Source organism: Cottoperca gobio, chromosome 21 (genome assembly GCF_900634415.1).
Source record: "Cottoperca gobio chromosome 21, fCotGob3.1, whole genome shotgun sequence".
Classification (NCBI taxonomy): domain Eukaryota; kingdom Metazoa; phylum Chordata; class Actinopteri; order Perciformes; family Bovichtidae; genus Cottoperca; species Cottoperca gobio.
The window spans coordinates 11,784,173-11,803,358 of NC_041375.1; the positions used below are offsets into that span (position 1 = coordinate 11,784,173).

General features: G+C 40.5%; 2 protein-coding genes across 2 annotated transcripts in view; one reads left to right on the plus strand and one right to left on the minus strand.

Moving 5' to 3' along the window:
* LOC115026273 (dehydrogenase/reductase SDR family member on chromosome X) overlaps positions 1–7,571 on the minus strand; it is a 44,129-nt gene extending 36,558 nt beyond the window's left edge. The window contains exon 1 of the mRNA XM_029459029.1: positions 7,169–7,571. The gene's annotated coding sequence lies outside the window, so the exon portion shown is untranslated. The remainder of the gene's footprint in view (positions 1–7,168) is intronic.
* A 2,542-nt stretch (positions 7,572–10,113) lies between these two features.
* znf148 (zinc finger protein 148) lies at positions 10,114–19,171 on the plus strand. Its single transcript, XM_029459146.1, is given in 8 exon segments — positions 10,114–10,277; positions 11,644–12,020; positions 12,993–13,112; positions 13,218–13,341; positions 13,516–13,599; positions 13,697–13,815; positions 14,515–14,670; positions 14,672–19,171. Coding segments are annotated over 7 exon segments (2,439 nt in total). The 5' UTR covers positions 10,114–10,277; positions 11,644–11,666; the 3' UTR covers positions 16,154–19,171.
* The last annotated feature ends 15 nt before the right edge of the window (positions 19,172–19,186 follow it).

Sequence of the window (19,186 nt, forward strand, 5' to 3'; positions counted from 1 at the left end):
GCCTTTATGCTAAACTAAGCTAATCTCCTGCTGGCATTTACCACTGTGGTCACATAGCCGACTCGTAATTTGGTCATAAATAACCGAGTCTCTTGCCGTTCGTTCAATTTGTCTGATGATTTACAGACAGAAGTTCCCGAATCTTGTCTTCTCTTCAGTCAGACATTTTTGTTACCGTCTTCGTGTAAATCACCCTTCTTCTTCACAATAGAAACGTTATCAACGGGCCCACTCGCTTGCCATGAATGCTCTGGAGAATGAGCGGTTCTATTCACACATGGGCTCAATCGGACAATACACAGACTTATTTCTAGGAAACTGGCAGGGTAAAGCCTGTTTGATGTCCGTGTGTTCTCACATACAGCTCCACCGGGTAAAATCTAGCAGTGCATGTGTGAAAGGGGCTTCAGTGTCTCAGAGGGCTTTATCGACCAACAACAGCATGGCTTTCTAACCCAGACCCAGCTCTCTATAAAGACAGCCGAAAAACTAACACTAATACTTAGATTGTAAGTAGGAGAAAAATGAGAAGAAACCTCAGGAGAGGCGTTTCAGAGAGCGACCCCCCCTATCCACAGATGGCCGGATGTGCACTACTGTAGGAGCCGATGGTGGGATGAGGCAGTGGACTGTATGTGGACAGATTTGGTAATTGTTGTGTCGCCTCAGCTGCAGTAGCCACAGGCTTTCCATGGGAAGAAGAGCCGCCAAAGGCCAGCTTGTAAACATGAAAGTGAAACCTAAGATGTGTTTGCAGTGGGTGACTGCACACAGCATATAACAACATCCTGCATTCACATCCGGTCTGCGACTGATGCCATCTCTTTTTCACTTGCAGGCATTTGCGACAAACATGCGACAAATGCCCCAAAAAAGTTTGGGACTGGGTAAAAGTAACTCATACTATTGTACATAATTATACCATCATTTAGAAATATGTGTTATTAAGCATATCATAATTGGCTACAAGGTTGTAATAAATAAATCTGAGTTATTTCTTCAGCCATTACAATAGTTGCATTTCTTAAAATACAGTGAGGGTTTCTTCTACCTAATGTAATGTTACTGTGAGCTTCACACAGCTTTACAGAACTCATCAACATTAACTTCCTTCCAGACGACCACTTGAACAAACTATTCCTTTAACTGTTATTGGTCTTTGCTTCCAATTTCCACAATCTCCAAACACTTGAATTACATTCAAGGGAAGGAATAGATAATGGGTATGTGGAATCATGCTTCCTTTTATATATTTAGCACCAAGAGTTTCAAAGCAAAACAAAAGCATATCTAAATACTATGGATAGTTCCAACATTAATAGTGTCAGGCTCAATTGATTGTCTGTGGATGCATTTTAGTAAATAAATCTCTATTTTCACGTGTTTGTGTGTGTATTGTTGTGCAGAAATGTCAGCTGTTAATTCATCATGCGGGGGTCAAAACTCAGTGTGTGTGTGTGTGTGTGTGTGTGTGTGTGTGTGTGTGTGTGTGTGTGTGTGTGCATGTTTGTATGTACATCCCGACACCTCACTGTCTTCAGGGAGAGGATGCCTTGCCATTAGTAGATGTAGAATGAGGAGCAGCGGGAGGGATATTTGCGTGCACCAATTAAGTCTGTCATTAACTCGGTGCAACACACTCACACACACGCTCAAACACAGACACACAGTATTTAACACATTTAATTTAACAGTCTGTGAGTCAGTGTGTGTGCAAACCTGTTGTCACTGAGACAGGACTGTGAAGAGGCTTTCTCATCTCTTGCTCTCTCACTTTCTTTCTCCCTCTGCTTTTTTTCTCTCTCTTTCTGCCTCTCACTACAGGGCTATGAGCACACAGAGAGACTTTAGGATGGTGTGTGTGTTTTGCTTCCTTGGCTTCAAGCCATTCACCTATCTCTCTGTTCAACCCAACAACACCGATGCCTCAGCTCAGTCATGCAGTGGAGTGGCATAAACACACACACACACACACACACACACACACACACACACACACACACACACACAGAAAATTAAATCAGATATCACCTGTCTGAATGTGATGCCACCCCTGATTATTTGCGCTATGACAGCAAGATCATTACAGCATTCAATACAAAGTCTCCACCAATATGACCTTCATCCATCTTAAGCCACAGTAGATGAAGGCTGGTTAGAGGGTGGCAAAAAATACTTTTGGCTAAATTTAGAAAGAAAAAAAAAATCTTCCAATTAATCTAAAACCCTCTGTAATGTTTCCCTAATGCATTTTATGGATGGAAAAGCCTGTACCCAGGTTAATAAGGGGGGAAACATATATAAAATGTTTAATTATCATTAATAAAAGTTAAGGTTTACCAACAGTGCAGATGTCAAATATATATTCAGAACACCCTGCATCAAATCTGTTTTATGAGACGTGGTTGGTAGAGGCAGGACCAGATCAGATGTTTAATAAAGACAACAGAAAGCTAATGGATCAGCCGGGCTCCAGTTTTAAGTTGTGGTTTGCTCAAGTTCACCAGTATTGATTGAACTGTCCACCTCGCCGGAGGGATGGCGGATGTGATTCACGTCTCGAGTGGTGTTTCCCTCCCAGTCAGCACTGAAATGCTAATAATGTGTGCTGTTTGGGCTGGAGGGAGTCCATTAGCTGACTGTATCACATCTTCGTCCATCGGGGGACACACACTGGGGAATGTTGACTTAGAAGAGGAAAAAGAAGGAAGAGTGAGCGGGGGAGAGGCTGGCACGCATATTCTGGGAAAAGTGTGTGCGTATTTGGGGTAAATGTGTGTGAGTGTGTATTGAAACTCGGACACAGCAGACACGTGTCACCTCGGCTTCAGTGCCGTCAAGCTAAACTGACATAAACAGCCCCAGGCGGCCCTATCAGAGATGGACTTTACATAACGGCTGAGTCACTCACAATCTATTTTTATGGCTTTGAGGTGTGCGTGTGTGTGTTCCAGTGCTTCTATCTTTCTGAGAGCCAATTTGAGTTTTAGAATGAGGGCATATTTGTGCCGTCAGGTCATCCTGACCAGGCTTCACTCCTTTAAAGTGCCGTTTAAAGGCTCTGACTTGGTTTTGAGGTTAGAATAGGGATTAGGTTATGGGAGATTAGGGATGTAGTGCTGTTTTAAGTGGGGTTTTTTTTTTGGAATTCATGAGAGTACAGTAGAGAGCTAAGATTTTTAAAACAACAATAAATGATAAGGAACAACAGACCGTAACAAAACAAACAATTGCAAACAGTAGACAACACTAGAGGAGAGAGACAAAGGGGGATGATGTGTTACAAGACGCCCCGGGCATGTAGTGCTGATGGTAGTGAATAAATTAGGGGAAGAAAATCCAAAAAACACTACAAGTGCGCATTGCAGAGAGAAAAAGTGCTCAACCTCAAACATCAGTTATTTTAAATTAGAAAAGGTGGCACACCATGAAAGCAGTTAACGTCTGCCTAGAACACCAGTCTGTCTCGTTACCTGCCACTTTTACGTGAATAAATGTTTGTAAGTAGAGCCCAGGGATGTTTGAGGTTGATACCATATATTTTAGTGATTGTGATCCCTTAAATGTGGTATAATTGTGCCCTAGCTATGTACTGAAAAATACATTTTACTTTATCAGTGCTTTTTTGAAGGCAAACTAATGGCTACACTGTTTTTAAACTAAACTGAATTCAGATGATTTATCATCTGGACTCCAGTAAGTAGCGAGCACAAAATGTGTTATCTTAATGTTAGAAAATATTGAGACATTTAGAATATGGGATTCTTTTCCCAGTGCAGTAGTAAAAAGGTAAAAATGCTCTATTTTAAGAGAGCCTTGTTAAAATTCCTGGACCTGAATCTGTTCCTGATACGAGTCACTTATGTCTTGGCCCATGGTCTCACCCTCTGCAAGATTTAATTTACACTCAGAGCACATTTTTGAGATATCCTGCTCACTAACTGACAAACAAATAAACACAATTTCATTAGGCATGTATATGATCTTTTAATTAATTTAGTCGCTAGAAATTGTAGGTCTATATTTGTTCTTGTTATGTTGATTAATGATGGAAGTATACAACATTTGTAACTAAATTAATCATCAGTATGCTAATTAGTATTTGTAGCTTTTTAATATCACACACCTGGTCCTTATTGTAGCTAAGAACCAGGCCCTCCGGTCAAACCCGGGGACCCACACTTAATGAAAATGGAAATATAAAAAAGTATGAATTATTTGCAGTGAATAACAATAGCATCATTTAATGTGTAGCTTCTGCTCTGTGACCTTAAACTCCACATCTCAGCAACCCAAATAAATAAATCCTGACCTTTGAAGTCACATTTTATAGTTTGATGATGGGAGATTTATCTGATTATAACTATAATTATGAAAGCAGTATTGTATAGGACTGTAGAATGTATCAGCATAGGTGTCTGGCTTTTCTGTCCATTATAAATGATTTGTGATAATGAACGGCTGATGGCAACACACACACGCACACACAGACACTTTGTCAGTTTATGAACATTGTGAGGCCAGAATAGGATAACAAATCCTCTCTCTACTGCCTCAAGCTTCAATAATTTACTTTTATCCGTACATATTTTATGACTTCAATCTCAATTGAACTTGGATCTATCAAGGAGTATTAACATCTGCCTCCCACACAGCTGATCACAGTCTTGTGTTATAATTAAAACCAGAAAATTACAGCAGTAAAAGTTAGAAAAATGTATGTAAAATCTGTACTTAATGTATGTATGAATGCAATTATTGTTCAATTAACTTTTTAGATCACACACACTACATTAACTATTACTTCTGCCGTTACGCAGTAGGTATAAAGAAATATTAACATTTGTATTTAATGAAGGAAAACATTTTCAATATCAATAAACTTGAGTGAATGAGTGATGCTCATATGCATGCAAAGGCACGCACACGCGCACACACACACACACATACACACACACACACACACACAGACTCACACACACATACACACACACACGCAAACACACACGCACGCACCTGTCTCCCATGCTGAATCCCTCTGAGCCTTCCCTGCTCCACTTTTTTTTTTCATCTGTCATTCTGGAGCATGTCAGTGTTTAACCCCCTCCCACGCTGGCACACGCACACACACACACACACACACACACACACACACACACACACACACACACACGCTCACACACAACGCCTTTCTTCTTTAACAAACTGCACAAACATACACAGTTGCTCAAACACAGCTTTTTCCCTTCTTTCTAACTGAACACACACACACACACACACACACACACACACACAGACAATTCAGGGCATCGGTTTAAACAGACAGACACCAAGAGTTTAAGCAGTGGTCTAACCTTTTTGCTCACTTTCTCTCTCTCTTTTTGTCATTACTGGGGCTGATAAAGTCAGGACTGTCATTTACAGTGTGTGTGTGTGTGTGTGTGTGTGTGTGTGTGTGTGTGTGTGTGTGTGTGTGTGTGTGTGTGTGTGTGTGTGTGTGTGTGTGTGTGTTTGTGTGTGTGACACGGGTAGGTTGCATATCTACTCATGGCTGACAGGAATCATTTTGTACTCTGGTCAAAGAGGGCATCTGCCATCCCACCAGACTCGTTCTCCATTTCTCAACGGGAGAAACACAGAACAGTTTAGGAGGCTGCAGGGTTCCTTCCGCGTGGCTGCATCCAGCATTTAGGCTGCTTATGGATTTTAAATATGAGAGTGTGGCGCTCAAAATAAGAAGGCCTAAAGATTTTAAGCCTAAACTTGCACTTTCTTGGGGAGTGAGGGGAGATGCTCGGCTGTTTAAATCCTCCGGGGAGTTTAAGGTGGGATGTGGCATTCCATAAAAAGGTGGCTAAAAGTGTGAGCTGCAGTCATCAGCAGATATCATTCAGCATTTATTAATATTTTACTAGGGATTGAGTCCTGCTTTTCCCCAATAAAAAGGCCATCATCGTTTTACATCAAGATGTGGAATTTATATCTTAAAGATTCACAGGAACCTAAAAAGATGGGTACACTCTTTTGTGCAAATAAAGACATAGATAAACTGGGTGATGGTAGGCGTCCTCCTCTCAACATTCCTAAATAAATGTCCTAAAAAACGTTAAAACGCAAAATGTCCTTGGTGTGTCCTTCACAATATCCACTTTAGAACATGCACAATTTGTTATTTTTCCTGGTTCTGGGTTGCGGGAGATGAAAACTAAATGGTTTGAGACCCAGATGAAAAATGGCATATCATATCTCACATGTGTAATAGCTTTATGGACCATGTGACAGCATGTAGGCATTGGGGGCCAACTTGCTTGCAATATTGAGAAGTCATTCAGAGTGGCCAGGAGATGCTGTGCGCGTGAGTGAGTGAGTGAGTGAGTGTAAAAGTAAATATGAGAGCATCTTTCTAAACTAAGATTGGACATCGTATGTTGTTGAACAAGCTCACTGATGTCATGGAGAATATAAATGCGCTATGCGTAAAAGCATTAGCGGCGTATTCAAGATAAGGACTCAAAAACATGGCACAAAACAGATTAGGAATTAGACACGCAGGAGCCAATATAGATAATCCTGTTATCTCGTTGGATGTAAAATGCCAACGTGGAAGCATCTTCAGAGACCAACATGAACTGAACATGAACTAATGCTGCAGATATGCCGAAGGAGGAAGAAGAGAAGGAGGAGAGGGGGGGGGGGAGAACAAAACAATATTGGCAACCTGCATGTAAACACTGTTGTTCTTGACCTTAAGGGACACCCACGCCGGTTACCGCAATGTCACTGGCGGTCTTCCTACTCCATTAATTGAGAGCCCACACACGTGCACCGTCTTCCGTTTGACACCAGTTCGATATCCTGATGACATTGTATCACCTTTGAGAATCCACTGTCAGTTACAACACTGGCTCTGTAATACATAAACCGGTATCGACAGATGATCGCTGTCAAGTTGAACAGAAAGGAGTGTGGGGCTCTGCTCATTTAGGGTTTGGGATACCGCGTGCCGGTGGAGACGCACTTCGGCCATCACCTATTCTATCCAAAGCGCATTTAACATTACGCACGACAAAAAAGCGCGCGTGTACACACACATGCAAACATCCACATATAACCTAGAAACACATACACATGAAGAAAGACAAGACAAAAAGGAAGACAGCAGACTTACGGGATGACCCTGGGCTCTGCGGGCTCCTCTTTGCGCCCCATTGTGAAATTCCCGTTATTCCCGTTTGGAATATCCTTAAATGCCGTGATCGCAGTCCACGTCTCTGCAAATGTACCAAAGGATCACATATAGGATTAGGAGTATGGCGAAAATGAAGAGCGCTACTAGGATGGCCTTGGTCACCGGAGAGATGATCGACTGCATGTCAGGAACAGAGCCGGGCAGAGCGGCGTGGGGCTCCGCGTCCGTCCGTCCTCAGTCTGCTATCTCTGTCGCTCTCCACCTCTCCTCTTCGCCGCTCTGGTAGCAACTGTTGAGGACGGAGCCCGGGGCTTTGTCGTGCGCGAACACACACATGTATAGCCTGACGCACGTGCACACGAGAATTTCTACCCGCGATCCAGGCGCTCAACGCGTGGGGGGGCTTCCCTTGCTGGAGGCGGCGCAGGAGTGTGCTGTCTGTCCCCAGATCCACTCTCTCTCTCTGGCTGTCTGTCGCACATCAGAAGAGACAGAGACAGGAAAGGAGTGATAACAGCCGCGGATTGTTCAAAGAGGGTTGTACTACTGAAACCCGATGAAATTCAGCAGGTGGAGGTTTAGATAAAAATCCAGCAGAGACAGCTCTAGACACAGAGTTGAGAAGTCTTAAACTGTGTGCCGAGCTTCTGCACTTGACGGCAAACAGGTTGATTAGTATTCCATACGGCAGTGTGTGTGCGTGTGTGTGTGTGTGTGTGTGTGTGTGTGTGTGGGGGGGGTGTGTGTGTTTGATGGCTCGGCATGACAGGCTATCATTTTATCATGACCCTAAACATCCCTTTTTGTGGATAGGCTGTCAGTCGAAGAATTAGTAGATTAATACAGATGGTTATTGCACTAAACCCACAACCCGCTTTCACTTTATCCGCCCTTTACTGCTAATTTACATAGTGTAATTCTTATAAGGTTGCTACTATTGTTGCCTTAACGCGCCCTTTCAAAAAGAACTAATCCCACAATAATCCCATAAAAAGGGCAGATGGTGTAGAAATTTCATAGAAAACTGTTGTCAAGTCATAGTATTAATGCAGCTAGATGCAGGAGATCAACTATTAAATATGACAAGGTCATAACTGAGAAGGTTGTAAGAGGTTGTGTTTTTTTTGTTTTTTTATTGGAAGGGGCATCTGCTAACTATACAAACATATAGGCCTATATATGCCTATGATGAGCCTACAATGGCACTTTTGTAATTTACATGGTCACTCAATAAAATGTGAAATTCTGCGTGGTTTTTGTAGTTTAACTTTGGCAAGAAAATATGCCATTGACTTCATTGACTATTGTTGTAGCCTATACAAACACTTAGACTGCATCATACATATTTTTCATGTTGCTTCTAACCCACTAATAGGGTCGTGCTTAATGTCCGCATGGATTCTAGATAACCACAAATTATATTTAGCCACTGCACAGCCTATTTATAGAATGTATCATCTCTGCTTATAACCATGCGTTAATATAGTCATACATGTTTTTGTAAAGGGTAAGACCAGAAGAACATCCACAGAAGTAGGTCGCCAGATTGAAGCATGAGGGAACATTATCAGCAGCAGTTATCAGGAGCGCACCGTTACATACAGCCGACGTTAACCACTAGGTGGCGACAAATAAAATATGTCAAGCCTTCATGAAATGTGATGGTGTATTTGATTATTCCGCACACCATCATTACATTGTAGTCTTGCATAACAAGCATGACAGCTAAACGGGTTTAAGACGCACAGCAGGTAAGACGAAACAATGCAACTCTAATAGTTGACATATCACTTGTGCGCTACGGAGACGTATGTTTGTTTCGTTTGTCTTAGTAGCGAGCTAGCGAACGTTAGCTTTACTAGCGGGCAATAACATTGTGGCCTAATGAGCGAACTAGCACTGCTGACAAGTTTGGTGAAATGTGCAAACGAAAGTTGTGTTTTTTGTCATGTAGGTCGTTTGATATGAGATAGAATGTATCGTTGAATACTGCACTTGTAATGTTATGAGGATGCGGTGTCAACTGTATATTACAGCTACACAGTCCCATGTTTGCAGCAACTTGCTAGCAGCTAACTAACTAGCTTCCAACAGGCCGTAGACGTTTGTCAAGCTGGTGCAAGTTCAATAGAGCTTCCGGTCACAGCCTTCAAAGTAAAGCATTTAGTCACGCACTTGGTTTAATTTAGTATCTTTTAATGCAGATATAATAATGGTTTTAAATCAAACCTAAACGTCAACCGAAATATTGCCAGTAAGTGTGTTTTTTGCTTAGGACCCTTCATTTATGTTTGTTTGTTTTAAAATGTATTTAGAACACTTTAGAACAATACAGTTTTTCGCAGGAATATTAATTTTTATTCCTCAATAACAAAATAAACAGATTATAAAAACAGCAAGTCAATACTGACCATAAATAAAAATACATAGATTAATAAAAAAAAAAGTAATACGTTTTACACGTACCTAATAAAAATAAATAAACGTAAAGCAATCACAGTCGACCCAGAGCCAATTACATGAATAAAAAACTTTTTTTTTTCCTACTTTTTTTGTATTAGCTGGTGTATGTCAGTTAATATTAGTAGAAACATAATTATTTAATTCATTTTTAAACCAAGCTAGTGAAGGTTTCTGATTTTTAATTAACATGTATGGATGTTATAGTTACCCATAATTATGATGATATATATATATAGATATATATTATTATTTTTTTGGAGAGGTTATCTTCATGTATTTCATGCATTTGGTGTGCTTCTATCAGTGTGACATGTTCTGTCTTAAAACCCTTCGACATGATTAAACTTAATTGATATGGTTGTTATTGTTTATGGCACAGTTAAAGTATCAGTAGTCATATGTTGTATACACAATTTGTATTAATAGCAAGTATTTAAGGTGTAACTTTATTAGTAGTTTGGTTCTAGTTCCATGTGTAGTGGTGAACGAGCTTTAATTTTGAACCCACTTCCGCCTCTCTTCCTACGTTTCCTCAGCAGCTGTCGTCAATGTGATGTAGCAGCCTTGACAAGCGCGGCTAGCTAGCTGGCTAGCAAGAGACTTAACCCACTTAACCTGTGACACAGTGAGTGTGTTTACATATGGGAGTACGTATTTGTTGGTGTGTGTTTAAACCGTGACAGATACTTACTGTTTCCTGGGGTCAGTCTGTATTAGCTAACGTTACATTGTCAAACCTGTTACCAAACGGTCCACAAGTGCTAACGTTACGTTAGCTAGCGTTAACGTTGCCGTTTTCAGATCAAGTGATTGCTAGTTAACTAATTAGGTCTTGTTGAAGTGAGGGCAACACCAGTGTATTGTTGCAGCAGAAACATGGATAGCTGCTGCTACTCTATGGGTTCTGGAAATATCAAGTTGTCAACGTAGATTGACATTTAGCCGTAACATAAATATATAAAAAATGTGCCTGGCTCATGAGTAAAGTACAGTAACCTAAACAAAATGACCGTTTTACGATTTACGCTTATTAAAGCAGCACATTATGTCAATACATTCTCAACTTTCTGAGCTGCTTCACGGTGCTTGGTATCACTTTACACTGTATGGTACATTTTGTAACGTTAAGATAAGAGCACAGAAACAGCAGCTGTCCCAGTTCCAAAAGTGGACACATTACTGAGAAGACGCATTGTATGAGCAATAGATGTGCAACTGAGTGGGATCATACGTCTTAATGCTTTTGTATGATATCAAGTCATATTCATAGAGCTATAGTGTATATGTGTGTTTGAAACCTACTGGGACTAGAATATGCATCACATGTATCTCAACAGAGCCCCTGAGTATCTTACCTTAATATGGTTGGGGAAACTCGTGCCAACCAGGCTGGAGCTAGTTCTCCAGTAAGAATAAAAAACAATGACTGTCCAGTGTGCTTTTAGTGGAAGTCCATAATAATGGATGTTTTTTTATTCTTACTCGACCACTTTCCCTAACCTTTAAGAGGACCTGATCTTTCACTGAAACCAAGTTTCTTGACATAGTGCAGCACTCCCTTTTTTCTCTTCAGTGTCAATAACTTAAAGCTAATGTTGTTGACTTGTTTTGCCGGGGGTTCAGTACCAACATGGGTACCTGTTCTGGTTTTATGGTGCCAGGAGTTGAAAAAAAGTTACATTTGCACATTAAAGTAAGAATTAACTGTTGCAATTTTGAAAAGGTCAATTATGGGCTTATGGGTAACTTGGAAGTGTAAGCATACCACCCTTGTTATGTCGATTTCTCCCTTACCTGCTACTTGGACTCTTACTTATTGGCTTTATCTTCACATCAAGAATCTCAATAGAAATATGTTTTGGACTTTTGTTATTGTGTGTGATTTCCCATCTTCATTCTCATAATGTAATATAAACCTTTGCAGTGAGTATGTTTTGATATTTAGCTTGCCAACATATTCCAGTCATCTCTCTGTATCATTCTTTTTACAGACTTAAGAACTACTCTATGTAAGATGAACACTGAGGACAAGTTGGAGGGTATGCTGCTGAAGTGCAGCAGTGGGGGAATAGATGGAGGAGGGAGAGTCGGGCTGGGCAGCGGAGGAGGACTGGTGGTGATGACCCTTGGGGAACGATCCCTGGCAAACCACCCTCTGTTGGCCGAGGATGACGACGACGAAGATGAGGACGAGGACTTGACTGGGAGCTCGCTGGTTACACATGACCTGGTCCCTCCAGATCAGCTGATGATGCAGGAGGAGATGACAAAGAATGGTAGAGCAGGAGAAGAGGAGGGAGGAGACGAGGTGGGAGTGCATTTCCCCCTAAAACTCACCAATAAGTTGCCCTGCTTGCTTCATATGCCAGTGAGTTCATAAAAAGTAGTTCATGTACTGATGAGATTATTTATGTTGCTTCTGTACCTACACCTCAGGGAGTTTGTCATCACGTGCAATGTCTTTTATGGGATATTAGTTCCTTCAACACTGAAAATTCACCAGTGTTGACCCATAAATGAAAACCCTCCTTGGTCCATTCAACTGCTTTTGACATTCATGAATTGGTTTAGAGCTGCTTTGTAAAACAATGCCAAATTCATTTTCTGAAATGGAAAGCTTCTCAACCCACAAAAAGTCATAGAAAATAACCTTTTTAAACATTAAGGATAATATATTATTGTGAGGGATCACCTCCCTCCCCCTTGTGTATCTGGTTCGCACTGAGATAAAGGCATTAGCTGAAATGTGTGTGCTTTTTAATCTTTTTCATTACAAAAGAATAAAGAGACAGCACATGTGGATTTAAAGACTGTAAACATCGAGGATAACCTGAAGCGATCCACAGAATCAGGCTTGGGGCTGCTTAATGCCTGTTGTACAATTTAGACGTTATATATCTATAGTATTTGGCCGTGGTTTCTGTCGGTAAAAAAAATTGTAATTTGCTAAACATCTTGGCACATAAGATACGATGGAACTTTATTCATCCCAAGGGAAATTGTTGAACATGGCAGCATCATTAAAATAAGTCACATGAGGGGTATGCAGATGCTCCCAGGCCAGATGAAAGCTGTGATTTCTTAGCATATCCTAAGTTTTCTAGGACCTGAGGTTTCCCTCCAGGTTCTCCTCAGAGGATGCTTGAACCACATCAACTGGCCTCTTAGATTGTGGAAGAGAAGCTGCTCCGTGGTGAGGTCCCTTCACAATGGTGGATTATCCTCTGCTTGCCCCGTTGCACCTCCCTGTCCCTGATAAGATGCTGGATGAGTCGGTCGGCTTCAAAGTAGGTTATGTGCCTTGTTAAATGTCTTTCTATCTATGGTTCTACTTCTACAGTTGAGCATCAAGCAGGAACTGAAGCTGTCCGAGACACCTGTCCAGATGAAGAAAAAAGCAGTTAAGGACCTGATGGTGTGTCCCAAGAAGAAAAAAAGGAAGCAGCGTTCACCAGCAAAGGTCAATTTTTATCTCAGAAATGGTATTTATTTAATGGCCTGACCTGCATGTGTGTGACAGTACAATAGTACAATACTAATGTCTTTGTTCCCTTTGCTGTTGTAGATTCTCAGCATCAATGATGATGGATCATTGGGCATACAAAGCCCAAAGTGTCACGTCTGTATTCACTGTAACGCTGCATTCAGAACCAACTACCATCTACAGAGGCATGTCTTCATTCACACTGGTATGAATTACATGGTTATTCAAATTCCATTATATTTATTTGTTGCTTTGAATATCATGTTGACAGTGGATGAAAAGAGGGGCAATGCTAAATTAAAATGTTACCTTGAGCAATATATGAAATATAGTATCTATATTGTTATTTATATACTGATGTTTATTATTCAAACTCCAGGTGAGAAGCCATTTCAGTGCAGTCAGTGTGATATGCGCTTCATTCAGAAATATCTCCTCCAGAGACATGAGAAGATCCACACTGGTGAGTGAAGAATGAATGCAAACACTGCACTAGGACTTTATTAAGTTGCAATTTAGTCTCAAGTAAGTCTTATTCTTTTTGTTGTCTTTTTGTGTAGGTGAAAAGCCTTTTCGCTGTGATGAGTGTGGAATGAGGTTCATCCAGAAGTACCACATGGAGAGACACAAGAGGACTCACAGCGGAGAGAAGCCTTACCAATGTGACTACTGTCACCAGGCAAGCACCGTTTTTATTTGCTAGTGAATTAGTGCACGTGGAAGCAATATGGTGGTAAATCAGTTATTGTATATTGCATAAAATCTGAACTGGTGTGCATATTATTGTACTTAATGTGTGTCGGGCTGCTGGATGTGAACACAGAACGTACAGAGTGAACTGATGGAAATAGTAGCCAGTATAGTTATAGTCTCTGTGTAGTTAGCCCAGTACTTAAATGAGTTGCAACAACAAAAGCAATAGGGCTATACCAAATAGTTTGAAGTTTATTTTATTTGCATTTCTATTCATTGTGTTTTTCAATTAACAAAATATTCTGCTTCAATCGTATTTGTTGGCGTTCAGCCTTTCAAAAATACGTTTACTGTGGTCACACATCAGTTTGCTCTCCTGCTGCCACACAAAGCACGCACAGACTTGTAGTTATACTTCACTTATAGAGACTTCACTTTATTCAAATTGAGGGTTTTGTTTGAGGATTTGTTTTATGATTTTAGTTTGAAGATGTCATAAAATATGACGGCAGACATTTGAAGCTTCATTCGTCAATAGAAGCTTCAAATGTAATAAATAAAAAGACATCCAGTACAGCCCTACACAGCAACGAAACTGTCTGTATTTTCTCACCTAAAGTTTATCTCTGCATTGCGTCTGTTTACTGTTAAAATAAAATGCATATTTTTTGTCTTCTATTCACAGTACTTCTCCAGAACCGACCGGGTTTTAAAGCACAGACGGATGTGTCACGAGAACAGAGAGAGAAAGGCCAACAAAGCAGCTGGTAAAGTTGGGCCTTTGCGTGAAGCAGATTCTGTGAGCCTCCCTTTTCTTGCCAAAGAGTGTTCACTGCCCAAGAAAAAAACGGCAAAAGTGTGCAGACAAAGGTTCAGGAGCTTCCGCTGCTGCCCCGACAGACGGGCACACTGTCGCTGTTGTCGAAACGGAGGAGAAGGAGGAGCAGAGACAGAATAAAATTGAAGATTTACCTCTCTTTGCTGTGTCCTCCAAAGTCAAACATGAGCATGTGATTGCAGATTACTCCGTGGAACTTCCTGAAGAAACTGCTAATCAACACCAAGAGGGAGAAGTGTCATCAGAAGACACGACTCCTCCCAAACTAGTCCTGAAGAAAGTCCCCAAGAGGAGTCTCAAACAGTCCAGTGAACAAACTCCTCCCTGCCTGTCCACTTTGTCTTCCTTTGAGGAGACTACTAAAGTCACACAGTACACCTTTGAAATCGTGGACAAGCAAGGCCTTTTAGAAGTAGAAAGCAACGCTGAACTGGAGTCAGTTGAAACTCTTCAAGGAGGACCGACAAAGCCAGCAGCTAGCAGCACAAACTACGACGACGCAATGCAGTTTCTAAAGAAGAAGCGCTACCTTCAGGCTGCGATGGCCAACAACAGTCGGGATTACGGCCTGAACACCAGCAGCATTTCTTCTCAGCCGCCTGTTACACAGACTGTGGTTTCGGCAGTCATTGACGAGATTGTCCCTGCCACCATTCTGGAGCCCCAGCCCATCAATGCAGAGATTAAAGCGACGCATGACAAGAGTGTGTTGCCAGATGAGGTTCTTCAGACGCTGTTGGACCATTACTCCAACAAAGCCAACGGGCAATCAGACATTTCCTTCAGCGTGGCTGACACAGAGGTGACATCAAGCATATCCATTAATTCCTCTGATGTTTCAGACGGCAACCCTGTGGAAAACCTTGGGGCCTCTAGTGCCCAGGCTCAGCCAGCTACCGAGAAGGTCAGCCTCTTGCAAGAATACTCCAAGTTTCTCCAGCAAGCACTGGAGAGGACCAGCCAGAACGACAGCTACCTGACCAGCCAGAGTCTCAGCTTGGTCTCCGAAAACCCCACCTTAGCCGGACAACCTCTGTTCTCCACCGAGAAACAGTTTCCTTCCCCCAGCAGGTTCAAATCAGGGATGAGCTCTCCGCTGAGGTCCACTTTAGAGAAACCTCACTTTGGATTACTCGTCGGGGACTCCCAGCACTCATTTTCATTTTCAGGTGACGAGACCACCCCTCCCTCCGCTGTGTCCCCGGCTGAGGAGGACTTTCTGGAGGAGGTCCCGCCCTCTAAAAAGACAGACTCTTCACAAGGTATACTGCAAACGTTTCAAATAAGCTCCTTTGATCAGAACTTCAAAACCCATTTCCAGACATCAAGATCTGGATCCTCCTCACAGTTTACTGTTGCCAATGGACAATTGAGTCTCCGAGGACACAGCACAGACTTCTCGGAGTTCCCCTTAGTCAGAGTCACTGAGACCAGGTCTCCACTGACCTCCTCCCCTGATGTTTCATCCAGTGAAACCTTTGGCTGAAGAATTCATTATCTGTTAATAATTTCAGCGGCACTTTATCTCATGTCTCCTGTTTTGCCAAAACAAGTCCCTATGTGCTCTCTCTCAAAGCATTTTGTTATGAAACATTGATTTTTTTTGTTTTTTTAAGTGCAACCTCATCGAATGGAAATATTGAAAATTTATCAATCATAATTAGCATTTCCCCTTTAAAAAAAGAAATAATTGTCATTGTGTTATATTTCTTGCTCCGGAATGTACATTGAGAGATTAAGTGACCAAAGTGTTTTGCGAGAGAGAGTGAAACATTCTCTCGTAGCATTGCCACACAATTTTATGTTTAATGTTTTGTCAATCAGTTTGTCTTGCACAACAAAATCATCAAGTCACTCTTGCTGCTTAATGCAATATTTCCACTTATTAAAACATAGGCCCTATTTATATTTGTCTTTTTGCTCTTACTGTAGCTACCCCCTCTTTCTGGTTATATTTAAATCCACTCCTAACCTTCTTATTCCAGCTGTGTAACTCCTGTAAATTGTCTATGAAATGACACCATGATTAGATCATAACTGATTCTTCACTTTATGTAGTCATCTGGGATGGGTGTGCCCACATGATATGATTGTATTCATTTTTACAGATTAGGCCTAATTTGTTTGTTGTGATGGCCAAAAAAACAACTGATAGTTCTTATTCATCAAATTAATTAATTAATGTATTCCCTTTTGTTGCTGAATTTATTGTACAGTGTAATAAAAAGGCTGGGCTGCGTTAGATTTTAAAAAACAAAACAAAAAGATTTAGGTAATCAAATAGCTGCAATCATGTAATGGTTGCCGGGTCATTATTATTTCCTTCAGCAGTACAAGTGAGTTTTAATGAAATTCCTTTAAAGGATTGTGCTTAATTCTTGCACAACTTGCACAATTACACACTACAGGGAATGTAGTATGTACTTTCAGATTTGGGTTATTTGAAATTACAGATGACGCTTGTTGCTTTCGTCACTTAGTATGTAGCTCTCGTATCTGCAGTTTTATAATACTTTGATTGTTCTTCTTCTTGGAAGATGCACACATTTTGGGGAAACAACAATGGGATTAGACCCCCTTGAAGTTTTATTAAGGCTATATTAAGAAAGACAGTACACATGGCAATGATGTGCTTTGTTTTCCAGTTTTATTAGTTTTGCTTCTGTGCCTTTTCTGTTCTTTTTTTAGTTTTTTGTTACAGGCTTTCCTTTACTCATTCCTCTCTATGTATTTCAGCTTTCTCTTAGTCAGCGCTCTATGGCTACTAATTCCACTTGCACAATAACAACAAACGCATAAGCTATCAACCTATTCAGTCTGTAATGCATTGAGATCTGGGAGCTTTATTTAATTTTGCCCATCATGTTTTATTATTTTAGCAAGAAATGGCACCGAGTTTATTTCCCAACTATTATCTTTTGTTGGAAGGAAATAGCAGTTTTTTCATTGACTGTGCTGCTGTGTGTGTGTTTGTGTGTGTGTGTATCTGAGTAAAGAATCATGTTTCAGATACTTTGATCATTATCACCTTGTTGCTAGTATTCAGTAGTAAACCACATCTGTCCGGGCCTCGTTGAAAAAAAAAAAAGAATGCGATTGAGGTCTCATCTGTACTTCATCACACTATTGATTGTTTTCAATGTGTACATGTATGTGTGAGGTGCTATTGTGTAAAACACTGTTTTTATATGCACCATCAAATTAGGTTTAACAATTGATGTAAAGCTCCCTCGTTACAATTCTACGGACAATCAGGGACAGGCAGCACCCACATTAATCATGAAAAAAATGCTTTATTTTTCCTCATTGAACATTCCCACAAGAATGTACAAAAAAGATCCTGCTGTAAATACATTGTATATTTTTATGTTCTTCTGAGAAGTACTGTCAGATATTTGTGTCAAGAGACCAGGCTTGTGCAAGCAACACTTTTTGTCAGTGGCAGGCACATTAATAAGTTTTCCAAAAGTTATTGCATCCAACAATGAATCCATTTCACTTGCTGACAAGATGTGGCTTTCGGAGGTTTGTATATATCTCACCAGTTATCAAATTAAAATTGCCACTTTTCTTTTTACAGTTTTATGATAACTAGTAAAGTGATTCTTTGTTTGTAAGTTGATGCATTATGATGGGAGTTACTGTATACAACTGTTGGTAATGAAAAGCCCCCCCACCCTCAGAAAATGTTCCACCTGAAATCACTCTTTCTAGTATCAAGTAGCTGTGGTCAGCTTGAATTCATGTCAGTTCAAATAACGGGTGGAGTATAAATGAAAAATAAGTGTTGTGGTTGAAATATTTCACTAGCTACCCATTTCATTGTAAGAAATAATTGAAAGCACAGTGCAGATGAGTAATTCTGCGTCGGTTAATTGTACCCCATGAATTGTTCATGGAGAAGTTTAAATTCAATTAAGCAATTCAAAATGCAGAACTGATGAAGATTCATGAGTTATATCAGCAGTACTTTTCCTTTTAATTAACTTTTGTCAGTAACCTGGCCATAAGTGTCCTTGTATAAGCTAGATGAAAAAATGTTTTGTGTAAAAAGATCTGAATTATTGAATTTTGATAAAAACTATTTTTGAAACATGTCATTTAAGGCACTGATATGTACAGTATATCATATGCAGTCACTATTGCTACCCTCATTTATCTCTGTACAAGTCGTTTGTGTCAAGATCTTTCAATTGCCAATGGGAATCTCCTTTGACGTTGGCATTTTCATACTTTTAAAGAACTTGACGAGGAAGCCCTTCTGCTTCACTGTAAGGTCGATCTTAAGTTAGACGGTAAGGTTTAATTGCATGGTCTCTAACTTGTCGGGTCAAGTGAACTTGTTTTATGAATAATGTGCAGCTTTAATTGTAGCTGATTTATTTCAGTCAAGTAACCCATATGATTAGATTTTTGCAATATATTATGATTTGTAAACAATCTGATTAAATTGTTGTTTTGATTGTTGTGTGTCATGTCCTTATAAATAAAATAATTCACAGTATTTGAACGTGAACTG